This window comes from Microtus pennsylvanicus, chromosome 11 (genome assembly GCF_037038515.1).
Source record: "Microtus pennsylvanicus isolate mMicPen1 chromosome 11, mMicPen1.hap1, whole genome shotgun sequence".
Classification (NCBI taxonomy): Eukaryota; Metazoa; Chordata; class Mammalia; order Rodentia; family Cricetidae; genus Microtus; species Microtus pennsylvanicus.
Genome location: NC_134589.1, coordinates 61,069,831 through 61,090,615, shown reverse-complemented (window position 1 = coordinate 61,090,615; position 20,785 = coordinate 61,069,831). Strand labels below are relative to the sequence as shown.

The following is a 20,785-nucleotide window of genomic DNA, read 5'->3' as shown; positions in this document are numbered from 1 at the left end:
GAACGAGGCCTGCCCTGGTCTTCTATTCACTGTTGCTGGGTTCAACCACGCTATCCACACCTTATCTTCTCCTAGTATACATCAGCCTGTTTACACTAGCCTTCTGCATCAGAGGTGGGCAGGGGATCCCAAGGGTCTCTTGGGAGATGCTGCTGAACCAGACAACACGGGCTACACGCTGGAAGTCCGTCTGAGTGGGCGGGGGGGGGGTGTGTCCTAGGAAGAGTGAAGCCTGTGTGTGCGTGTCCTAAGCTTCCCTCCCAGGAGACAATACTCACCGTCAGGGCCAACATCACTTCTCTGTAGTTCCGGTTCCCGTTGAGCCGCTTCTTTAGTGCTCGAATGGCATCCTTTGGCCTGGTGAAAAGGACAGATATACCATGTTCCACAAGCCTTGTGGGGCACTAGTGCAGTGCAAACCAGCAGAGGTAGCAAGGTTGTTCACAGCAGCATGTTTGTAAATGGAAAAGACTGTAGAAAAACAAGTGTCTACAAAAGGAAACGGGGCCAATTACATCATGGCTTTTATGCAGCTGCAAAAAAGAATAAAGAAACTTCTTGTATATTTTTATGGACCAAACTCAAAAGACATATGCATAAGAATAAACAGAATCAAGGACTAAAATCACATGATTGTCTCACTGGATGAAAAAAAAAAGCCTTTGACAGAAATTTAGCATCTTTGTGTAGAAAAAGCTCTGAAGAAGCAGGAATAAAGGCTGTATATGTAATAAATCTACACACAACATCTTACGGAACAGGGAAAACCAGAAAGCATTTCCTCTAAAATCAGCATTGAGGTAAAGATGTCTATACTCTCTGGACTCATTCAGTATAGTACCTGGAGTCTCAAAAAGAAACAAACAAGATACAAACAGGAAAGGAGTAAGTCAGATTATCTTCTTTGTAGATGATATGATCTTATATATAAAATCCTGGGCCAGGTGTGGTGTAACACACCTTTAATCCCAGCAACTGGGAAGCAGAGGCAGGTGGATCTCTGTCAGTGGAGGCTATCCTGGTTTACATAGTGAGTTCTAAGCCAGCCTGGGATACATAGTGAGACCCTGTCTCAAAAACTAAAAGAACCCTGAAGATTGCCAGAAAACTCTTAGATCTGATAACACTTTTAGTAAAGCATCAGCTACAAAATTAACATTTAAAAAATTATGGTAAAGCAATGATGAACATGCTAAAAAGAAATACGACAATTCTACTCCCAGTAACAGAAATAATTCTAACAAATGCACAAGATCTGTATAATAAAAATACTGAAGGGAGAAAAATTAAAGAAGACAATAAAAGACAGAAAGAACTCCCATGATCAATTATTGTCAGAATTAAAATTGTAGAAAAGGTTATATTGTCTAAAAAAAATCTATAAATTCAATGTAATCCTGATCAAAATTCCAATAATATTCTCTGCAGAAACAGAAAAAATGACCTTAATAAGCCGTGGGTAGTCAAAGCGATCCTGAGGGGAGAAAAGCCAGACAGTGCTGGAGGTACCAGCACCAAACTGGAGAGCCTGAGCAGAGCTCTGTCAGAGCAGCACTGTACCGGCCCCACACACTGACGGAATACCGAAATAACCCCACCAAATACAGCACCTCAGTCTTTTTATTTTCTCTCAAGACAGGGTTACTCTGTGTAGACCAGGCTGTCCTGGAACTTGCTGTGTGTACCAGACTGGCCTCAAATTCAGAGATCCGCCTGCCTCTGCCCCCCCCCCCCAGAGCTAGGATTAAAGGTGTATGCCTCCACCGCCCAACAAACCAGCATTTTCAATGAACGGGCTGGGGAAATTGGCTATCCATATGTAGAAGAATAAAACTCAATCTTTATCTTTCACCCTGCACAAAAATCAGTTGAAAACAGATCAGAGACCGTCAAGTAAGACCTGAAACAAAGAAACTGCTAGTGAACAGCTTAGCAGGCATACTTCAAGAGACAGTCATGGGCAAGGAGTTTTAATTAATTACAAATATTTACAAATGAGATTGCATAAAATTTAAAACATTTCTGCACAGCAAATGAAACAATAATCAGAACAAAGAGACAGCCCCCAGAATGGGAGAAAAATCTTTGCCAACTATATACACCTTATAGGGAATTAATTAATCTTGAATACACAAGTAAATAAATAATTAAACAACAAAGGGACAAATCATCCAAATGACCTGAATGGACGGTTCTTTTTGGTTTTTCGAGACAGGGTTTCTCTGTGGCTTTAGAGCCTGTCCTGGAACTAGCTCTGTAGACCAGGCTGGTCTCGAACTCACAGAGATCCACCTGCCTCTGCCTCCCGAGTGCTGGGATTAAAGGCGTGCGCCACCATCGCCCGGCCTGAATGGACGGTTCTTAAAGAAAAACTTTTAGCAACCAATAATCGCATGAATAAATGTTTAACATATTTAACTGCGAGAGAAACAAATTAAAACTCCATTGAGATTCCATCTCACCTGAGTCAGAATGACTATTGTTGAGAAAATAAACAGGGCCAATGAGATGGCTCCATGTGTAAAGGCTCTTGTTGTGCACACTGGCAAATTAAGTTCAACTCCTGGGACCCACCTAAAGGAGCAAGGGGAAAACACACTCCACAAAGTTGTACTTTAACTTCCACAGGCTCACTGTGGAATGTGTGTGTGAATCACACACAATACTAATACAATTTAAAATTAAAAGAAACAAAAATGCTACAAAGGTTGGGATGGGGCGGGAGCCCTTACATGCTGTTGGTAGGAACATAAATTAGTCTATATGGATCAGTAGTTCCTCACTATCAGAAACTAGAACGTCCACATGACTCAACCCTCTGCCATCACAGTGGGCTCCAGCCACCAAAAGGCATGTTGCTGGTCTTGGTCTTCCCTTAGGCAAATGTTTGGAAGTCAGGGGTTCTCACTCCTGTGGTTCTAACAAGTCTCACACATGAAAATATCCTGTCAAACATACATGAAGAAGTCGAGGCAGAGGATGGCCACTCTGCTAATCAGCCTCATCTAGAGAGGAAGCACAGACTTCTGGAGGAGAGCTGTGAAGAAATGGCTCGGGCTGGAGTTAAAGAGAGGCTCCACCGTTCTTGCGGAGGACCGGGGTAGGATTACCAGTACCTACATCTGGTGGGCACCGAGTACTCAGTAAGCAGCTAACAACCACTTGTAACTCCAGCTCCATAGGATCCAGCTCTTCTGGACTCCCCACACTTTTATCTAATGACCACACAGAGATACATATACACACACATAATGAAAAAAAAAACTTAAAGACTCAAACCTCTTATTTCCTATCTCCAACTTGAAACACAGTTGCTTAACCTGAATTCTTGGCTCCTGAGCCAAAGGACTGAGGAGACAGGAATGGGCCCCAAACCAGGGGTTATACAGTAAATTGGCTACTGGTTTTGTGTGTCAACTTGACACAAGCTAGAGTAACCAGAGAGAAAGATGCCTCAGTTGAAGAAATGCCTCCATAAGATCTAGCTGTAAGGCATTTCTCAATTAGTGATCAATGTGGAAGGGTCCAGTCATGGTGGGAGGGGCCGTGCCTGGACTGGTGATCCTTGGTTCGATAATAAAGCAGGCTGAGTAAGCCAGTAAGCAGCATTTCTCCATTGTCTCTACATCAGCTCCTGCCTCCAGGGTCCTGCCTTGTTTGAGTTCCTGTTCTGGCTTCCTTCAGTGATGAACAGAAATGTGGAAGTGTAAGCCAAATAAATCCTCTCCTCCCCAGCTTGGTCTTTGGTCATGACATTTTGTCGCAGCACTAGAAACCCTAACTAAGACGTATAATATGTGCAATTTCCAACAGGGATGCAGACTTTATAAATACAGCATTCTAGCAGCTATCTGCTTGGATAGGCTGGGCTGAAGAAAGTAGGCAACTTAATGGCTAGACAAGACTGATTGCCTCTCTGCAGGATCTGCTCTTTGTCATCCCAGGCTGACAAGCTGTAGCTTCTCTCTACGTGCTCTCTTTGATCTTGTCTTGGATTTCCATGAGAAAAACAGGCACTGCCCAGGAGGATGGTGTATTTCTGCCTGACAGAATGTTATAGCATTCCCAGATTATGGGTGGAGGGCAATCAGATAGTAGGCAGGCTCTGGTTAAACTGAAAATCCCTTCCCAAGAGCTATGCTTCATGAAGTGCTACCTGAGAACAAAAGAGAAGCCTTGCGTTCTGCTGATCTGAGGGAGAAGCATCAGAGTAAAGAATCACTGTCAGGTTGGAGGAACCACAAAATTTAAAGGAGCCACCAAAGGCTGTAGGAACAACTACTGAGTCAAAGGCCACAATCAGGGAGGCAGGATCAAGGGAAACATGGGTGTGAGAGGTACCAAGCTCCAGGAGCTCTCAGTAGAAAGGTGGGGCCCCACAGGGCACTCTCAAGGCCACCGACACCCTGATCAGACTCCTGTGAGCCCTTCTTTCCAACAGTGGGGAACTCTTCAGTGATTCTCAAACAGCTGGGAATTAAGTCTCCAGCTACAGCTGTTCTCCTGAACACACATCCTCGGCAACCATTACTACCGACTGCATTCACTCAATTGCCCGTGTTTCTCTAGTTTAGAGGCTGCAGCATAAGGACTCAGTGTGCCAGGAACAGTCAAAAGGAGTTGTGCAATGATCAGATCATTGGATCCTCATCAGAGTCTGCCTACTGATTGCTCTAGACTACACCCACTATATATGAATTATTTATTCCTCTAATCTTTACTATAACTTTATGAGATGGGCACTATTGGCAAATCATTTTTATATGTGATGAAACTGAGGTACAATGAGATGGAACACACTCAGGGCTGTATAAGTAAGTGGTGACAGAAGCTTCTAGCCCAGGTAGATGGCACCAGGCTCCACAGCCCTTAATCCACACTGCCATGCTTCCTGTGCACCTGATACACACGCTGTTTTCCAGCCCAGAGGTTCTACCTTTCTCCCTGTCATCCACCTGCCTCATCTTGCTAAAATCCATGTAGACTGTAAGAGTCTATTGAAGTGTCACCTCCTTCAAAAAGGCTTTGCTTCAGACAGCCCCCAGGCTGGCTGGGAGTCACCACACATGTCTGTCTCTGTAGCTATATGCAGTTTCTCTCGCTGTTTCTCTGTCTCTGTCTAAGTCCTTGTCATGCTGTGTTATGATTATATTTACATACTTGCATTCCTCATCAGACTGCCTTGGGGACTTCATTAATTCTTTACACACCTTAAAACATTTATTAAGAGCTGATTATGGAGCTGAGATGTGGCTCAATTGGTAGAGTGCTTACCTAGCACACATGAAGCCCCTGGGTTTGATCCCCACCACTGCATAAACCAGGTGGGATGGTGCACACCTGTAATCCCAATACTCAGGAGGTAATGCAGGAGGATCAGAAATTAAAGGTCTATATAGCAGGTTTGAGGTCAGCCTCAGATACATGAGACCACACAGACACACACACACAAAGACAGACAGAGAGACAGGGAGAATGGGAGGGAAGAAGGGAGGGAGGGAGGGAGGGAGGGAGGGAGGGAGGGAGGGAAGGAGGGAAGGAGGGAAGGAGGGAAGGAGGGAAGGAGGGAAGGAGGGAGGGAGGGAGAAAGAGAGAGGGCGAGAGGGAGAAAGAGGTTATGTATAAGCTGTGTTGTGGGAGAGATAAAATAGTGAGTGTAACAGATGGAATTCCTGTCCTCATGCAGTGTACAGACTTGTAGGTTGTGGGGCAAGACAGACACTAAAAGACATCACAAAGTATAATGCCACATATGACAAGTCAAGAAGAAAGGGGTAAGAGGAGGGAAAGTTATGTTGAGACCCAGTAACTGATGGGAATCACTTAGTAACAGGGAGACTGGCTGAAGAAACATAAGGAGCAATATTGAGAAGCCCTTAGCCAGGAGCAGGAAGGAAGGAAGGAGAGAGACAGAGAGACACAGAGAGAGAGACAGACAGACAGACACAGAGAAAGAGATAATATGCGTGTTTTGTTTTATCTTTCCCCCAGGTGAGAGATTTCAGGAGACACATTACAATAGAGGCAAGCACAGAAACTCTTTAAGAATCACTAGACTGCCATTCCAACACACATGAACAAGAGGTTAGACCATGGAAACACATAACCTAATCTTCTGTGAGCTGTAACTGAGAAAGCAGGTCCCCGGTGTCTCATCCTGTGAAAGGGACTTTAGTTTTTTAGAAGGAAGAAGACCCCAAGGTTCTTGGACTTTCTGCCCTCGGTGAACATCAGATATTTGACTGGGGACAGAAATGTTGAGAATTCAAGGAGCTAAAAGAAAAATTAATGAGGCTGAAGGGCCTGAAAAAGGGCTGCAAAAGTGTGTGATTAAGGGTTTTATGCTAAAAATTTAAGAATGCTCTGGAAGGCTTGCTAGCGAGCAAGTCACTTGCTGAAACCTGTGTCAGGAACTGCATGGGAGGTGGAGGGAAGAAGCAAATGCATTTTGCAGGGAACAGTGCAGAAGAGAAGCCAACCCGAGCCATTCTTTGAGCCTGCTTCCTACACTCCCTCTGCACCATGTGACCACCTGGATTGCTTCTCATGCTAGCCTGAGTCCAAGTCAGTCCAGAAGCTCAAAGCTGACCCTCTAGAAGGCATCCGCAGCACTTCTTCCTCAGAGACGGCCATACTGTGCACAGGCCGGCCGTAGCCCCCAGCAATCCTAGACGAGCCCTACTGGGTGGGTGACATGTTTGTCTAAGCTCAGCTCTAGATCTGTTCTCTGACTGTTCCACCTCAGCTCCACCCTTCTGCTTATAGGGCCCAAACCTTGGTGTTATCCTTAACATTTTGCTCACATCCCACATCAGCAAATTCTATTAGCTTTAATTCTGAATCTCACCAGGATCTAATGACGCCTCCCACATATTTTCCACCATTCCCGTCCAATTTACCATTAATCCACAACAGGGTGACTGTAAGAAACCCCTACTGGTCGATTTGCTCTGTCTTTGGCCTGCCCTAGTGAGCACACTCTGAACATGGGATGACCAAAAGTAATGCTAGACCATGCCACCCCTCTGCCCAGATCCTTCCCACAGTGCTTAGCCCACCTGATCAGCTCATGTGGTTTGTCTTGTTCACAGTTTGCCTCCCCACCCCTGTCTGGCAGCTCCCCAATGGGAGGAATTGTGTCTTGCTCACCGTTGTGTCTGCAGAAGGCAGGCACTCTGTAAGGATCTGCCGGATAAAAGCTGGACGGACTGAGAGGACTAGAGACTAGATAACAGCACTGACACACCGCCTAGGCTGCCTCAATCCCAGCTGTTCTCCTGACACTCTGGAGTTGAAAAGAGCATAAAGAGAGCAAATGGTGTGGCCAAATCCCTAAGTCAGACGAGCCTGGAAGAAGTACAAATAGAGTGGAGCTACAGAGAAGGAAGATACAGTACACAATAATACCAAGACCCAACACATCAGTGCAGAAAGGTAAGAGGGCAAGCTGCAGGTTAAGTCTGCCCACACTAGACAAGCTCAGCTACTCTGAGCCATGGGTGCCCCTCTGCCACTGCTTTGTCTGATTACACTCTGGGTCTTCTTCCATGATGCCCTAGAATGCAACCCAGGGCACGGACAGTCCTCGTGCCTGCAACACGGAAGCAGGGTCTTAGGAGGAGTGGGGAGGGGTAATGATTAATACAGGTAGCCAAGCAGCTCCATTTCTACCCATGACCTGAAGCAGATATAGAGAGACGTTATTTCTCTAAGTGGAGCACTGCCACTGGGGACACGGGGGAGGGTTGAGTGGGAAGGAAAAAGACAAATCACTGAATTTCAGTTTATTAAGCCAAATTAAACATATTGAAAATAATAGTAATAATTAAAATAAAACAAACAAACCTACCAGAGTTGAACCCACCACACTGAACCCTGGCAAGCTGTGTATGACATCCTGCCCAAACTGAGAAGTTCTCCAGGAAAACATACCCTTCTTCTGTCTCATTGATGATGTCACAGATCTCCATGTTCAGAGTCCAGTCCTCGCTTTGCAGGGAGCCATCCGTGGCCTTTTCTGTGAAATTAGAAAGACACTGCTTTATATTTCTCCTAGAATAGGGAGCCCTCGCAGGAAAAAGAAAGAGACTAGAAGCATCACCTCTAGGGCTGCTGCTTTCACAAGAGAACATCCAGGAGAGCCTGAGCCTAAGCACCAAGGTGTCTAGTCTCCAGATCCCGTATCTAGGAGGTCTGAGCCTCTAGAGCCCACAGATTCCAGAGTCAAACCACTGAGCTAGAATATGGGCTCCATCATTTACTAGTCGTGTAACTCTAGGCAAGTTAATTAACCCAAATGTGCCAAATCTAATTAAAACTTTAGCATACAGCCTATCAGAATGGCTTAATATGTGTAAACCCTTAGAATACAGCTCGGCACATAGCCGGTTCTCTATAGATATCTGCTATTATAATTATGAAAAATCAACTGCAGTGGTTAAAACTGCATCTCAGGAGCGAAGAAGGGAGAAGGGAGAATTCAGTAAGCTGCTGTTGGTATGACATCATAGTTTGGATCTTAATCCCCCCTCCCTCTATCCAAAAAAACTTGAGGCTAAGAGCTTAGTTGCCAGTCTCTGGAGCCACTGGGAGGTGGTGGAGCCTGTAGGAGGCTGAGCTGTGTAAAAGGTAGTTAGGTCATTAGGAACATGCTCTTGGAGAGGATTTGGGGAACTCTTAGCTTCCTGGATGCCATAGTGAGCAGTTTTGCTCACCCACGTATTTCCCACCAACAAAGCCAATTGACCTTGAACTGACACCATTTGTTACAATGATGCAAAGCTCGCTAACTGAAACACATGGTGTCAGTCCCTGACATGTGACAACCTTTTGATCATTTCATGGAGAAACAAAGATCCTGGTATTGAAAGAATGGCTCTTGGGGCTGGAGGGATGGTGGTTAAAGGCACTGACTGCTCTTCCAGAGAGCCCCGGTTCCATTCTCAACATCCTCACGGCACATTATGAACATCTGCAACTCCAGTTCCAGTAAATCAGATGGCTTCCTCTGACCTCCCTGGGCATGAGGCATGCACATGGTACACAGACGCACATGCAGGCAAAACACAGTAAAGTAATTGTTTTAAAAATGGCTTTCCATATGCAAAAAGATACTTTTCTTTCTTTCTTTTTTAAAAAATATTTATTTATTTTCTGTATGAGTGCCCTATTTGCATGCCTGTATGCCAGCAGAGGGCATCAGATCACACTAGAGATGGTTGTGAGCCACTTGGTGGTTGCTGGGAATAGGACTCAGGACGGCTGGAAGAGCAGCAGCCATGCTCTTAATCAGAGTCAGCTCTCCAGTCCCCACAGTTTCTTCTACCACATTAACTCTAAACTTATTGAAGATGTGAACACAAGTGTTGAAAACTTTGAAAAACTCTTAGAAGAAAGTAGAGGAAAGTTCCATGACACATAATTTGCCAATGATTTCATGGATCTAGCACTAATGGCACAGGCAACAAAAGGAAAAAATAAAGAAAGTAGACTAATAAATATTAAAGACTTGTGGGGCTAGAGGTGTAGCTGTGGCAGAGCTCAGTGGCAGGTAACCACCTTCCATAGGCCCTGGCTGTGATCTCAGCACAACAAACCTGCCTCCCCCATGCATTAAAGACAAACAACAGAGTGAAAAGGCAACCTATAGAATGAGAGAAGGTCTTTGAAAAATCATACATATAATAAAATATAAATGCTCAGAATATATGGGGGCCTATAACTCAATAACATTACTACATAAATTCTGAGAAAAGTGCCAGACATGAGAGTGTATGCCTATTATCCTAAGGAGGCTGAAGCATGAGTTTGAAGCCAGCTTGGGATATAGAATCTCAAACAAATAACAACAAGAACAAAAAAAAAATGGAGGAAAGAATCCAAATTGGAACTTCTCCGAAGAAATATATTTATATTAGGGAAATACAGATCAAAACTGCAATAAGTCAGTTGTGGTAAATACTGATGAAGATGAAGCAACAAGATTATGAGTTAGAGACTGTCCTGGGCTGTGTATCACTGGACTAGAGACACAGTTCATGATAAAAAAGCTTGTCTAGTGTTTTGTGAGACTCTGGGTCTAGCCCCTAAGACTGCTACAACAACAGAAACCTCCACAATGAGATATCATTTCATACTCATAGGGGAACAATTTTTTTTAGATTTTTTTTGTTTTGTTTTTTAGTACTTTGTCTTCATGAATGTCTTTGTACCAAATGCATGCAGTGCCTGAGCATCAGATGCCCTGCAACTAGAGTTACAGATGGTTGTTAGGTACCATATGGGTGCTGGGAATTGAGCCCTAGTCCTCTGGAGGTGCAGTCTGTGTTCTTAACAATCGCTGGGTCATCTCTTCATCCTGACTAATATTTTAAAAATATAAAATAATAAGTATTGGTAAAGATGTGGAGAAATTGGAACCCTTCTGTATTGAGAATGTAAAATAGTACAGATATTATGCCCACCCACATGCTAATGAATAAACAAAATACACACACAACGGACTCATCAACCTCACAGAGGAAGGAAATTCTGGTGCTACAACATTCAGTGAGCCTTGAAGCCATTGTTCTGAGTGAAAGAAGCCAGGTTCAAAGGACAAATGATGTAAGATTCCACTCCTGTGAGAGATCTAGGGTAGTCACCATCACAATCAGAAAACAGAGTGGGCCTGCTAGGGACTGAGGAAAGATGGGGAATTGTGTTCAGTAAGCTAAGAGTTTCTGTTGGGGAAGATGGAAGAGTTTTGAGATGGTTGGTGGTGGTTGCACAACGGCATGCACTTAATGCCATAGAACCGTATGCTCAAAATGGTTAGAATGGTACATTTTGTTACACACACACGTAAAACAACTTTTAAAAAGTCATTCAAGCTGGGCACTGGTGACACACAGCTTTATCTCAGCACTCAAGAGGCAGGGGCAGGTGGATCTCCGAGTTTGAGGTCAGCCTGGTCTATAGAGAGAGTTCCAGGAGAGTCAGGGACACAGAGAGACCCTGTTCTGAAAAAACAGGAAAAAAGAAATGACCCAGGGGCTGAAGAAAGGGCTCAGTGGTTAAGAGCATATTGCGGTTTGAGTAAGAATGCTTAGTCACAGGGGGTGGCAGTATTTCAGAAGGATTAGGAGGTGTGACCTTGTTGTAGGAAGTGTGTCACTGGGGGTGGCTTTGAGGTTTCACAGGCCCTACCAGGGACAGGATCTCTCTGTAGGTCTGTGAATCAGAACGTGGCTCTCTGCTTCCCACCATGATAATGGTCTACACCTCCAATATTGTAAGCAAGGGCACAGTTAGATGCTTTCTTTGCCAAGAGCTGTCTTGGTCATGCTGTCTCTTCACAGCAATAGAACATTTGCTAAGACATTTGCTGCTCTTCCAGAGGACCAAGTTTGGTTCTCAATACCCAGGTCAGGCAGCTCACAATTCCCACTTCAGAGAATCCAATGCTCTCTTCTGTCCTCCATGGGCACTGGCACTCACATGCACATATTTGTAACACCCTCCCCCCCCCACACACACACACTCATTTTAAAACACCCAGAAAGGAAGAAAGTAAAGATAGATCAATAGACTCTCTGGTTGGAGAGAATAGAAAGTAAAGATCTCTGGGGTCTGTTAAAAGGGAACATAAGACTCAGAAGACTCGAGCTGAGGAAGAGAACTAGACCCTGGGTTACTTGATGCCTTTTTCCCTCTGGGTTATGAGCCCCATGATGGCAAGGAATACTCTTTCACCTTAGTTAGACAGACTCCCTGGTAGGCAGACAGGGAGAGGGGTCATAGCTAGGTAATAAGGGTAGAGAATTTTCAAAAGCTTCTACCTCAACCTCCTGATTTAGGACAAAAACTGGCAGCTTTTGTCTCTCACCAGCAGGCCCCCTGCTGATACAGCCTTCAGGAGGTGGTGGCTCACCCCTTTAATCCCAGCACTCAGGAGGCAGAGGCAGGCGGGTCTCTGTGAGTCCGAGGCCAGTCTGGCCTATAAGAGCAAGTTCCACAACAGTCAGGGCTATACAGAGAAACCCTTTCTCAAAAATAAAGAACTCAGCCCTTAAAAAGAGACTGAATTTTCGGCTTTCTGAGTCCCCCTGTGCAGTGCAGGGGTCTTTTACTCTCTGGCGTGTACCCCTGTGCAGTGCAGGGGTCTTTTGCTCTCTGGCGTGTACCCCTGTGCAGTGCAGGGGTCTTTTACTCTCTGGCGTGTACCCCTGTGCAGTGCAGGGGTCTTTTACTCTCTGGCGTGTACCCCTGTGCAGTGCAGGGGTCTTTTGCTCTATGGAGTGTACCCCTGTGCAGGGCAGGGGTCCTTTACTCTCTGGCGTGTACCCCTGTGCAGTGCAGGGGTCTTTTACTCTCTGGCGTGTACCCCTGTGCAGTGCAGGGGTCTTTTACTCTCTGGCGTGTACCCCTGTGCAGTGCAGGGGTCTTTTGCTCTATGGAGTGTACCCCTGTGCAGGGCAGGGGTCCTTTACTCTCTGGCATGTACCCCTGTGCAGTGCAGGGGTCTTTTACTCTCTGGAGTGTACCCCTGTGCAGTGCAGGGGTCTTTTACTCTCTGGCGTGTACCCCTGTGCAGTGCAGGGGTCTTTTACTCTCTGGAGTGTACCCCTGTGCAGTGCAGGGGTCTTTTACTCTCTGGCGTGTACCCCTGTGCAGTGCAGGGGTCTTTTACTCTCTGGAGTGTACCCCTGTGCAGGACAGGGATCTTTTACTCTCTGGCGTGTACCCCTGTGCAGTGCAGGGGTCTTTTACTCTCTGGCGTGTACCCCTGTGCAGTGCAGGGGTCTTTTACTCTCTGGAGTGTACCCCTGTGCAGGACAGGGATCTTTTACTCTCTGGAGTGTACCCCTGTGCAGTGCAGGGGTCTTTTACTCTCTGGTGTGTATGTATGTAGCTACATGTGTGTGTTTCCTCACCCACAGTAAATGCTTCCTTTAAATGCTGGTTCTGCTCACAGTGCTTGAGATTTCTCTACTGATACCTGTTGCACGTGGGATTTTTCCTGCCATTTAATTCTTTAGCTGGCAGAGAAAACAAACCTGGTCAAGACACCTAGACTGTAAAATTACCGCATCACCAGAGTCTAGCATTTGGGAGCTACGCAACACATTTATGCCTGATGAAGGCCTAGAGTCACACTCCCTTCTCCAAGTTAGTAGTTCTCAGCAATATTTACACATGAGACACACATACCCACAGGTTCTGGTCTGATTGGTGGAGGTACCCAGCCACCATTCTGGAAAGCCTCATGGTGAAGGCTAAGGAACCCTGTTGTGGACGGCACCCTTCACTGGTGCTCTCTAGCGGGACAGTTAGAGGCAGACCTGGCACTTTCCTCTAAGAGTGCAGACTCCCTGCCCTGTATGCAGAGACTGTCACTGTGTGGTGAGGGACATATGCATCCTCCTCGAAAGCTCCTTGGCACTAGGGTACAGGTATCAAACCACCCAGAGTGAGCAGCCAGCCTCTGTTAGCACCCAGACTGTCAATGTAGGTGTCTTAACCATTCCCTTCTCCTTAGCTTCCAAAATGGTGTGTGGCACACTTCAAGCCCTTGCCAATCTTGAGAAATGGCATTTGGGCCATGTGGCTTTACTTAGTCTTCAAGTGCAGAAAGGACTGTGTGCAGCCTGGTCAGAGAGTGCTTTCTGAACCTACTACTGGTTCTGCTGCCTTCCTTTTGTCTTTGTTTTTGCTGTGTTGGTTTTTCAAAACAGGGTTTCTCTGTGTAGCACTAGCTGTCCTAGAACTCACTTTGTAGACCATGTTGGCCTCCAACTCAGAAATCTACCTACCTCCCCATCCCAAGTACTGGGACTAAAGGTGTGTACCACCTTGCTTGGTTGCTGCCTTCCTTTTAAGGGAAGGGTACAGACAGAGGCTGTAGAAAAGCATAACCCATAAGGCAGGGCTAAAGAGTTAAGTTTGTCCTTTTGTTTCTTCAGTGGAAATGAAACTCCTACAGTTAACATTCACAAAGAATGTCAGGAAGCTGAAGCAGGAGACAACAGCAACTGTGTGAAACACCTGCTTTACAGAGGCTACTCCTACCTCACTGATAGTAACAATAATCCAGAAAGTTCATTGCATATTACTGGACCTATTACCCAATGCACTTCCTACCCATCGACACTCCGTTTTCTTCTTTCTCCAAGCTGGCCTGGAGTGCCCTGAATGCTATTTCTTTGTTCTGATCACTCTGGGCTACTGCCCATACTTGCTGACTGGAGAGATAATTTGGCTGTTTTCTTCCCCAGACTCACCAAAAGAATGTCGCTGAATGCAAAATGCTAAACCAGTACTCCTTTGCCTTCTAGCGTTGGCGCCTCTGCAGTCTGTATATATAGCATCCAAGTGTAGATATGGCAGCCAAGAAACCAACCCACTGTGAGCACCTCAGCAGGCAGGCTGCCTTAGGACTGGATGTATGGGAGGGGTGGGTAGGCAAGAAAGCCATGCTCCAGAGAGTAAGAACGCTGCTGTCAGGGGCGGGGCTTGAGGGAATCCTGGCCCAGGTCCTTCCTGGCTAAAGGTAGGTAGTCTTTTCTGAATGAAGCAAATGCTACGGCAACAATATTAGGATGATATGGTGGAATATGTATCTGATTGCCTTGTTCTATCCATTCCAGCTCCTGGCCATTAGCATAGCACTGGGAAATTCAACATTTTGCAACCACAGTCACTGTTGTATGAGTCTCTATCCATCCTAGCTCACGGCTGGCAAGAAGATTTGCCCATTGCTCCCTGGAGCACTGGGTTTCTACCACAGTATCAAGTTTTATTTTTAGGATTTGAAAATTTATGTGTCAAAAGAAATGAACTTTGCTTCCCTCTGGCTTGGAGACCAGATTAAATAAGGGAGGCCCCATTGAGTGGCCTCAGTCCCAGAATCAATCAGATACAACTTTGTTCCCATGTGATGGAAATTCTTTCATGAAAAGAAAAATAAGAATTGATTGAGCTGCTTTGTCAGCCTTGATTCCCTCGTGGCTTCAGCAGGTGTGGCTTTCCGGAGAAGCAAGAATAAAGAAGTATAATTTGGGGTTGGTTCCTTATAATCAAAGTATCATTTCACTGGAAAACTCAAAATTCCAGTAATTGAAATAAACGTGCTGACCCTGAGAATAAGTTGCCATGCCTTTGAATTCCTTGCTGGTATTATTAGAGGAAGGGAGAGGGTGAAGATAAGGTTAATGGATTCTGCCACTAAACCAAACTTAGAAATGATGTTTCATTGATTTAGTATTTCCTCTATAATGCCTCCCACTCTGTGTCCCTTGTGGCTTTACCAAAGGGTAACCTTGGTGTGTACAGCCCAAGTTCTGTGAAGCGCTGAAATGGCTCCGCCCAGGTAGCCACTCTCCTGGCCAGCAGGTTTGGAAAGGTGAAAAGTACAGTCTCACAATCAGGTCCCTTGCTTCCGGAAGAGCCTCCTGCAAGGGTAAAGCCACAGCTGTGCCTCTTCTGTGTGTGACCCCAGAGTGAGGTGCTGGGACACCTCGGGAAAACCTGGCTGTTCACATCATTTCACGGTGAGGCTTTATGAACTGACATTGCCCTGCCTCTGAGGAGCCCTGGGCTGCAGTATCCTGTTGTCCCAGAACTACCTAGGAAGTGAGGTCTCTATGTCTCCAGAGCCTCTGCCCTCACTGTCTTCTCTAGCTCAGAAGGATGGGGGGCCTCGGACTACTCTTTCTGGTGCCAGTCTTCCTGTCTTCACCAGCTCCTTCCTACAAGGCTCTAATTTCCTTGCCAGGCTCCCTTGACTGCTTCTGGGCCTTGAAGTCTCTTTCCTACACATATGATATGGGTAGAGCAGGGCAGGCAGGGCACCACAGGGGCCCATCTGGCTCTTAATCTTACTGATGCTAAAGTACTTTTTCATCCATTCCTCATCTTATATACAAGGCTCCAACACTACCTGTGCAATCTGTGGATCCTGGTTAAGACTGCCCCAAGCGCCTATGTGTTCTGAGCTTTGTCTGGTGGTGAAGGGTTTATTGGTACCCTGTGTGATGAAAAGATGGAGATATTCTTTTTTGTTTGTTTTTTTTTTGGGGGGGTGTCTCTGTTGCCCTGGCTGTCCTAAAACTCGCTCTGCGGATCAGGCTGGCCTCAAACTCACAGAGATCCACCTGCCTCTGTCTCCTGAATGCTGGGATTAAAGGAGTGAGTCACCACTGCCCAGTGGAGAGACTCCTTTTGGAAAAAAATTAGTAATAACCAAAACTGCTGTGGGAGCACATTCTGCTCCTTCAGCCAATAGCCTTTAAGATACCAGCCCACTGAGGCGTGGCACCTTAAAAAGCAGCAGGAACCATGCTCCTGCGTGCGCGCTCTCTCTCTCTTGCTTCTGGCTCTCATTCTGGCTGCTAGCTAGACTCTCTGTTTCCTGTCTGCTACGAGAGGACTGTTGGTTGGGATGGTGATCTGTAAGTTTTTCCCCTTAAACAAATAACCCTTTTTATTATCCATAATTCTTAACTGGTGTGGGATTGTTTTGCAGCTTCACAAAACAATTTCTCTTTGTAGCCCAGTGAATACAGCTGTGCAAATTTTTTAGGAATAGGCAAATATATCCATGCAAATGTGCTTTCACTGCTAGTAAGTGCACCTTTGACTTGGACGTGAGAATTCTAACACTATATAAAAAACAAGGCCACTTCCTATTTACACAGGGGCAGCTTATCTATCATTTGAGTACCAGTACATATCTTACTGGTTTGATTTCTTTGCTGTGATACAACAGTGACCATCACCAACTTGGGGAAAAAAGGTTTATTTTAGCTTATATCTTTCAGGTCACACTCCACCACTGAGGGAAGTCGGGACAGGAACTCGAGGCAGGAACCTAGAGGCAGGAGCTGAAGCAGACGTCATGGAAGAACACTGATTACTGGTTTGCTCCTCATGGCTTGCTCAGCCTGCTTTCTTATACCCAGGCCCACCTGCCCAGGTGTGGTACCACCCACAGTGAACTGGGCCCTCCCTCATCAATCATTAATTAAGAAAATGCCTGATCTGTGGGTTCCCGCTCCTCCAATGACTCTGTTTGTGTCAAACTGACCAAGAAACTAGCAGAGTGGGTGTGGAATGAAGGAGTAGTCGTCCAAGATGAACACCACATCCAAACCTCGGTTTTGTTGGCAGATGGACAACACAGAGCAAGGACCAGGCCTCTGAAGCAGAATGACATCGGTCCTGCAATCCTAGCAAATGTGAAGTAGAATCCCAAGTTTAGATTGCATTTCCCCGGCAATTTGTGATGTTGAACATCTGTTCGTGTAAACGCAGTTACCAGCCATTTGTGCATCTTCTTTGGAGAGGCGTCTATTAAAGTTCTTTGCCCATTTCTTTTAATTGTGTAGTTTGGTGTTTTTCTGTGTTTCAGTTTTGGAGTTTCTTTACATATTCTAAATAGTAATTCATTATCAGATATATTCCTTCCAAATATTGCCTCCAATTTTGAAGGCTGTCTTTTCATTCTTTTGAAAATGTTCTTTAACACATAAAAGGTTCTGTTTTTGTTTTTTGAGACAGGATCTCACTGTATAGCATAGGCTGGCCTAGAACTTGGGATCCCCTTACCCTTACCTCTGAGTGCTAGGATTATAATTGTACACCACAACCCATAATCAAAAAATTTTTCATTTTGATGAAGTCACATTTATTTACTTTTTTTTTCTTTTGTTGCTTGAATTCTTGGTGTCATACCCAAGAAATTCTTGTTAAATCAATATGATTTTTCTCCTGTATTCTTCTAAGACTTACAATTTATACTCTTTTTTGGGTGGAGGGTATTTGGTCTTATTTTTTTGTTTTTATTTTTTTATAAAAAATATTTTTTGTTTTTTTTTTTAAAGACAGGGCCTTACTGTGTAGCTCTGGCTGTCTTGGAACTAGCTCTGTTGACCAGGCTGGCCTCAAACTCAGAGACTGCCTACCTCTGTCTCCCAAGTGCTGGGATTAAAGGTGTGCGCCACCACCGCCCAGCTCAATTTATATATTCTTTTGTTTAGAAATTTGATCTATCTGGAGTTAATTTCTGTATATGGTATAAGATAAAGGCCAACTTATTATTATGTGTGTATCCATTTTTTCCCCAGTACCATTAAAAAACATGATTCTTTCCCCACTAAATGATTTTGGTACCTTTGCTGAAAATATATTGACCATATAATAAGAGGAATTAGTTCCAGGATAGGCTCCAAAACCATAGAGAAACCCTGTCTCGAAAAACAAAAAAAAAAAAAATAAGAGGAATTGTTTCTGGGCTTTACTTAGCCATTTGTCTATGCTATTTTGTACCTCTGCTATTTTGATTATCTTAGTTTTTTAGTAATTTTGGAATCACAAAATGTACATCTTCCAACTTGGTTCTTTTCCAGGTTGTTTTGGCTATTTGTTGGTTCCTTCAGAGTTCGTGGGAATTTTAGGTTAGATTTTTTTTTTCTACTTTGACAGAAAATGTGAGTGGCATTTAGTAGAGATTTCACCACCTTTATAGACCTTTTTGGGCAGCATGAATACTCTGTAGAGCCCTGGATATACTGGAACTTGCTCTGTAGACCAGACTGGCCTTGAACTCAGCGATCTGCTGGCCTCTGCCTCCTGAGTACTGGGATTAAAGGCATGTGCCATCACCACCAGACTCATTAATATCTTTATATTGTCTTCCCCTCTGTTTAATAAAAATTATCTGTCCGTTTATTTTTGTCTTTAATATCTTTCAACAGTGTATGTCTATGTATGTGTAGTCTGGACATTCTGAGACAGTCTTGATATGCTGCCCAGGCGTATCCAGGCAACTCCATAAAGAGCTCTTAGCAGGAAGAAGTCCCTAAACTTGGCTTGGTTCTCCTTAGAGTAAAGGAGCAACAACAGCACAATTTTTTTTTATGAATCTAAATAATTAAACCCCTAAAGCAGTGGCTCTAAACCTGTTGGTCGCAAGCCCTTTAGGGGAGACAGATGACCCTTACACAGGAGTCACATATCAGATATCCCGCATATCAGATATTTATATTACAATTCATAACAGTAGCAAAACAACAATTATGAAGTAGCAATGAAAATAATTTTATGGTTGGGGTCACCACAACAGAAGAACTGGGTTAAAGGGCTGCAGCACCGCTCTGGAGAATTTAGGACCGCTAGTAAAAGCAGCTGTACCTCTTGGCCTTTGGGAGTGGACAAGAGGTGGGAGAGGTGGTACGGTGCTATTGTTAGTCCCCACAGCAGCCTCTTGCCCTCAAAGCTACTGAGCTCAAATCTTCAGGGAACACACACTCATCCCTTTAAGTAGAAAAACAGAAGAGAATGAAAATTATTTCTTACCAAGCACACAACCTTCATTTTGGTTCAAGCAATTCTCCCATAGCCTCTTGAGTATTTGTGCACATAACCATGCCTGGCTTCTTGCAGCAATATTTTGTAGTTCACAGCATACAAATCCCCACACCCCCACAAAGTCTCATTTTGGGGTTAACACTCCTACAACAGGATGGAGGGCAGACACAGAGGAGCAGCCAGAAATGCAGAGGCTTGCAGGTCAGCTGGTCTGGAGTAGTCAGCATGACAGAAACATGGGGAGACTGCCTCAACAAAATGGAAGAAGAAAACCAGCTCCTGAAAATGGTCCTCTGACCTCTACACGCACCGTGTGGCACATACTCCCATGTTCACACACACAGAGTGTATGTACACACACACACATTTCAAAAACTCTATTTATATAAAAATAGCCCCCGAGGATATTGAAGCAGCTGTCAGAGGGAGGGAAAATGTTTGACAGTGTATTTTCCTTTAATATATGTGACAGAGGGCTGGTGATATGGCTCACTAAGTAAAGGTGCTTGCTACCAAGCTTGAAGATCTAATTGATCGCTGGGACCCACATGGTAGACAGAACAGACTCCTACAAGCTATCCTCTGCTACCAAACACAAATAAACCAACATAATAAAAATAAAATTTAAAATATGTGACAGAATAAAATCCAATTTACTAGCTTCGACAGTTCAAAAAATGTCAGTATTGTCTTGAGATGTAAAAGTTCACTGCTGAGGTGTTTTCCAATGACAAGTCAAGCACTACTTGGTTAAAAGCCTGCTTGTAGAGTCATCTAATTGTAAAGAACCGCCACTGCTGGGAAAATTCTGCTCTCTCCCAAGAAAAGAAATGTGAAGGCTAGGCTGAGGCTCTTCACAATTCACCTTCCTCCAGCTGTCAACCTCCACAGCAATTTTACTCTCCCTGCCATCCTTGGGCTCTCTGGCAGAGATGACAGAAAAGGTCCTGTGTCCCATGGGTGCTATGGACCACTCTGATGTCCCCTCAGAAGTTCATTGATGCCTTGATCACAGAAAGACCCTTGGAGAAGAACAGATTTCATCTTTCATGTATTGATGGCTACCATGGCAGGGGTCCTGAACCTTCCAGTATCTGTGAACCTACTGTTTATTTCTTTCCTTCCCATTTGGATGGCTTCTGTTTCTTTTTGGTCCTTACCTATCCTGGCCAGCATTTCCAATTCTTGAATAGAATTTGAAAGAATGAGCATCTTTTGCCTCCAGACTTCAATAAACACAACCACACCATAAGAGCCCACAAATCAGGCTCAGCTGGACTCCACTCCACAGAAAAGCAGAATCTGCTGGAGGTGAAAGCAGCAACGACATGAGGATCCAGGCTCACCTTTGACCTAGGCTCCTTGCTCCAGCCTCGTCACTACAGAGCCCCCACCTCCCTAAAGCCTTCTGATAGGCCACAGCACCTCGAGAGACAGC

General features: G+C 44.8%; 1 protein-coding gene across 8 annotated transcripts in view; it reads right to left on the bottom strand.

The window, feature by feature from the left end:
- Nucleotides 1-20,785, bottom strand: part of Tom1l2 (target of myb1 like 2 membrane trafficking protein) — a 121,314-nt gene that overhangs the window by 45,308 nt on the left and 55,221 nt on the right. For all 8 annotated transcript variants that reach the window (XM_075992329.1, XM_075992331.1, XM_075992332.1 and 5 more), the window contains exons 2-3: nucleotides 7,933-8,017; nucleotides 279-357 (exon numbers count right to left, since the gene is read on the bottom strand). In XM_075992329.1, coding sequence (XP_075848444.1) covers nucleotides 279-357; nucleotides 7,933-8,017 — 164 coding nt within the window. The remainder of the gene's footprint in view (nucleotides 1-278; nucleotides 358-7,932; nucleotides 8,018-20,785) is intronic.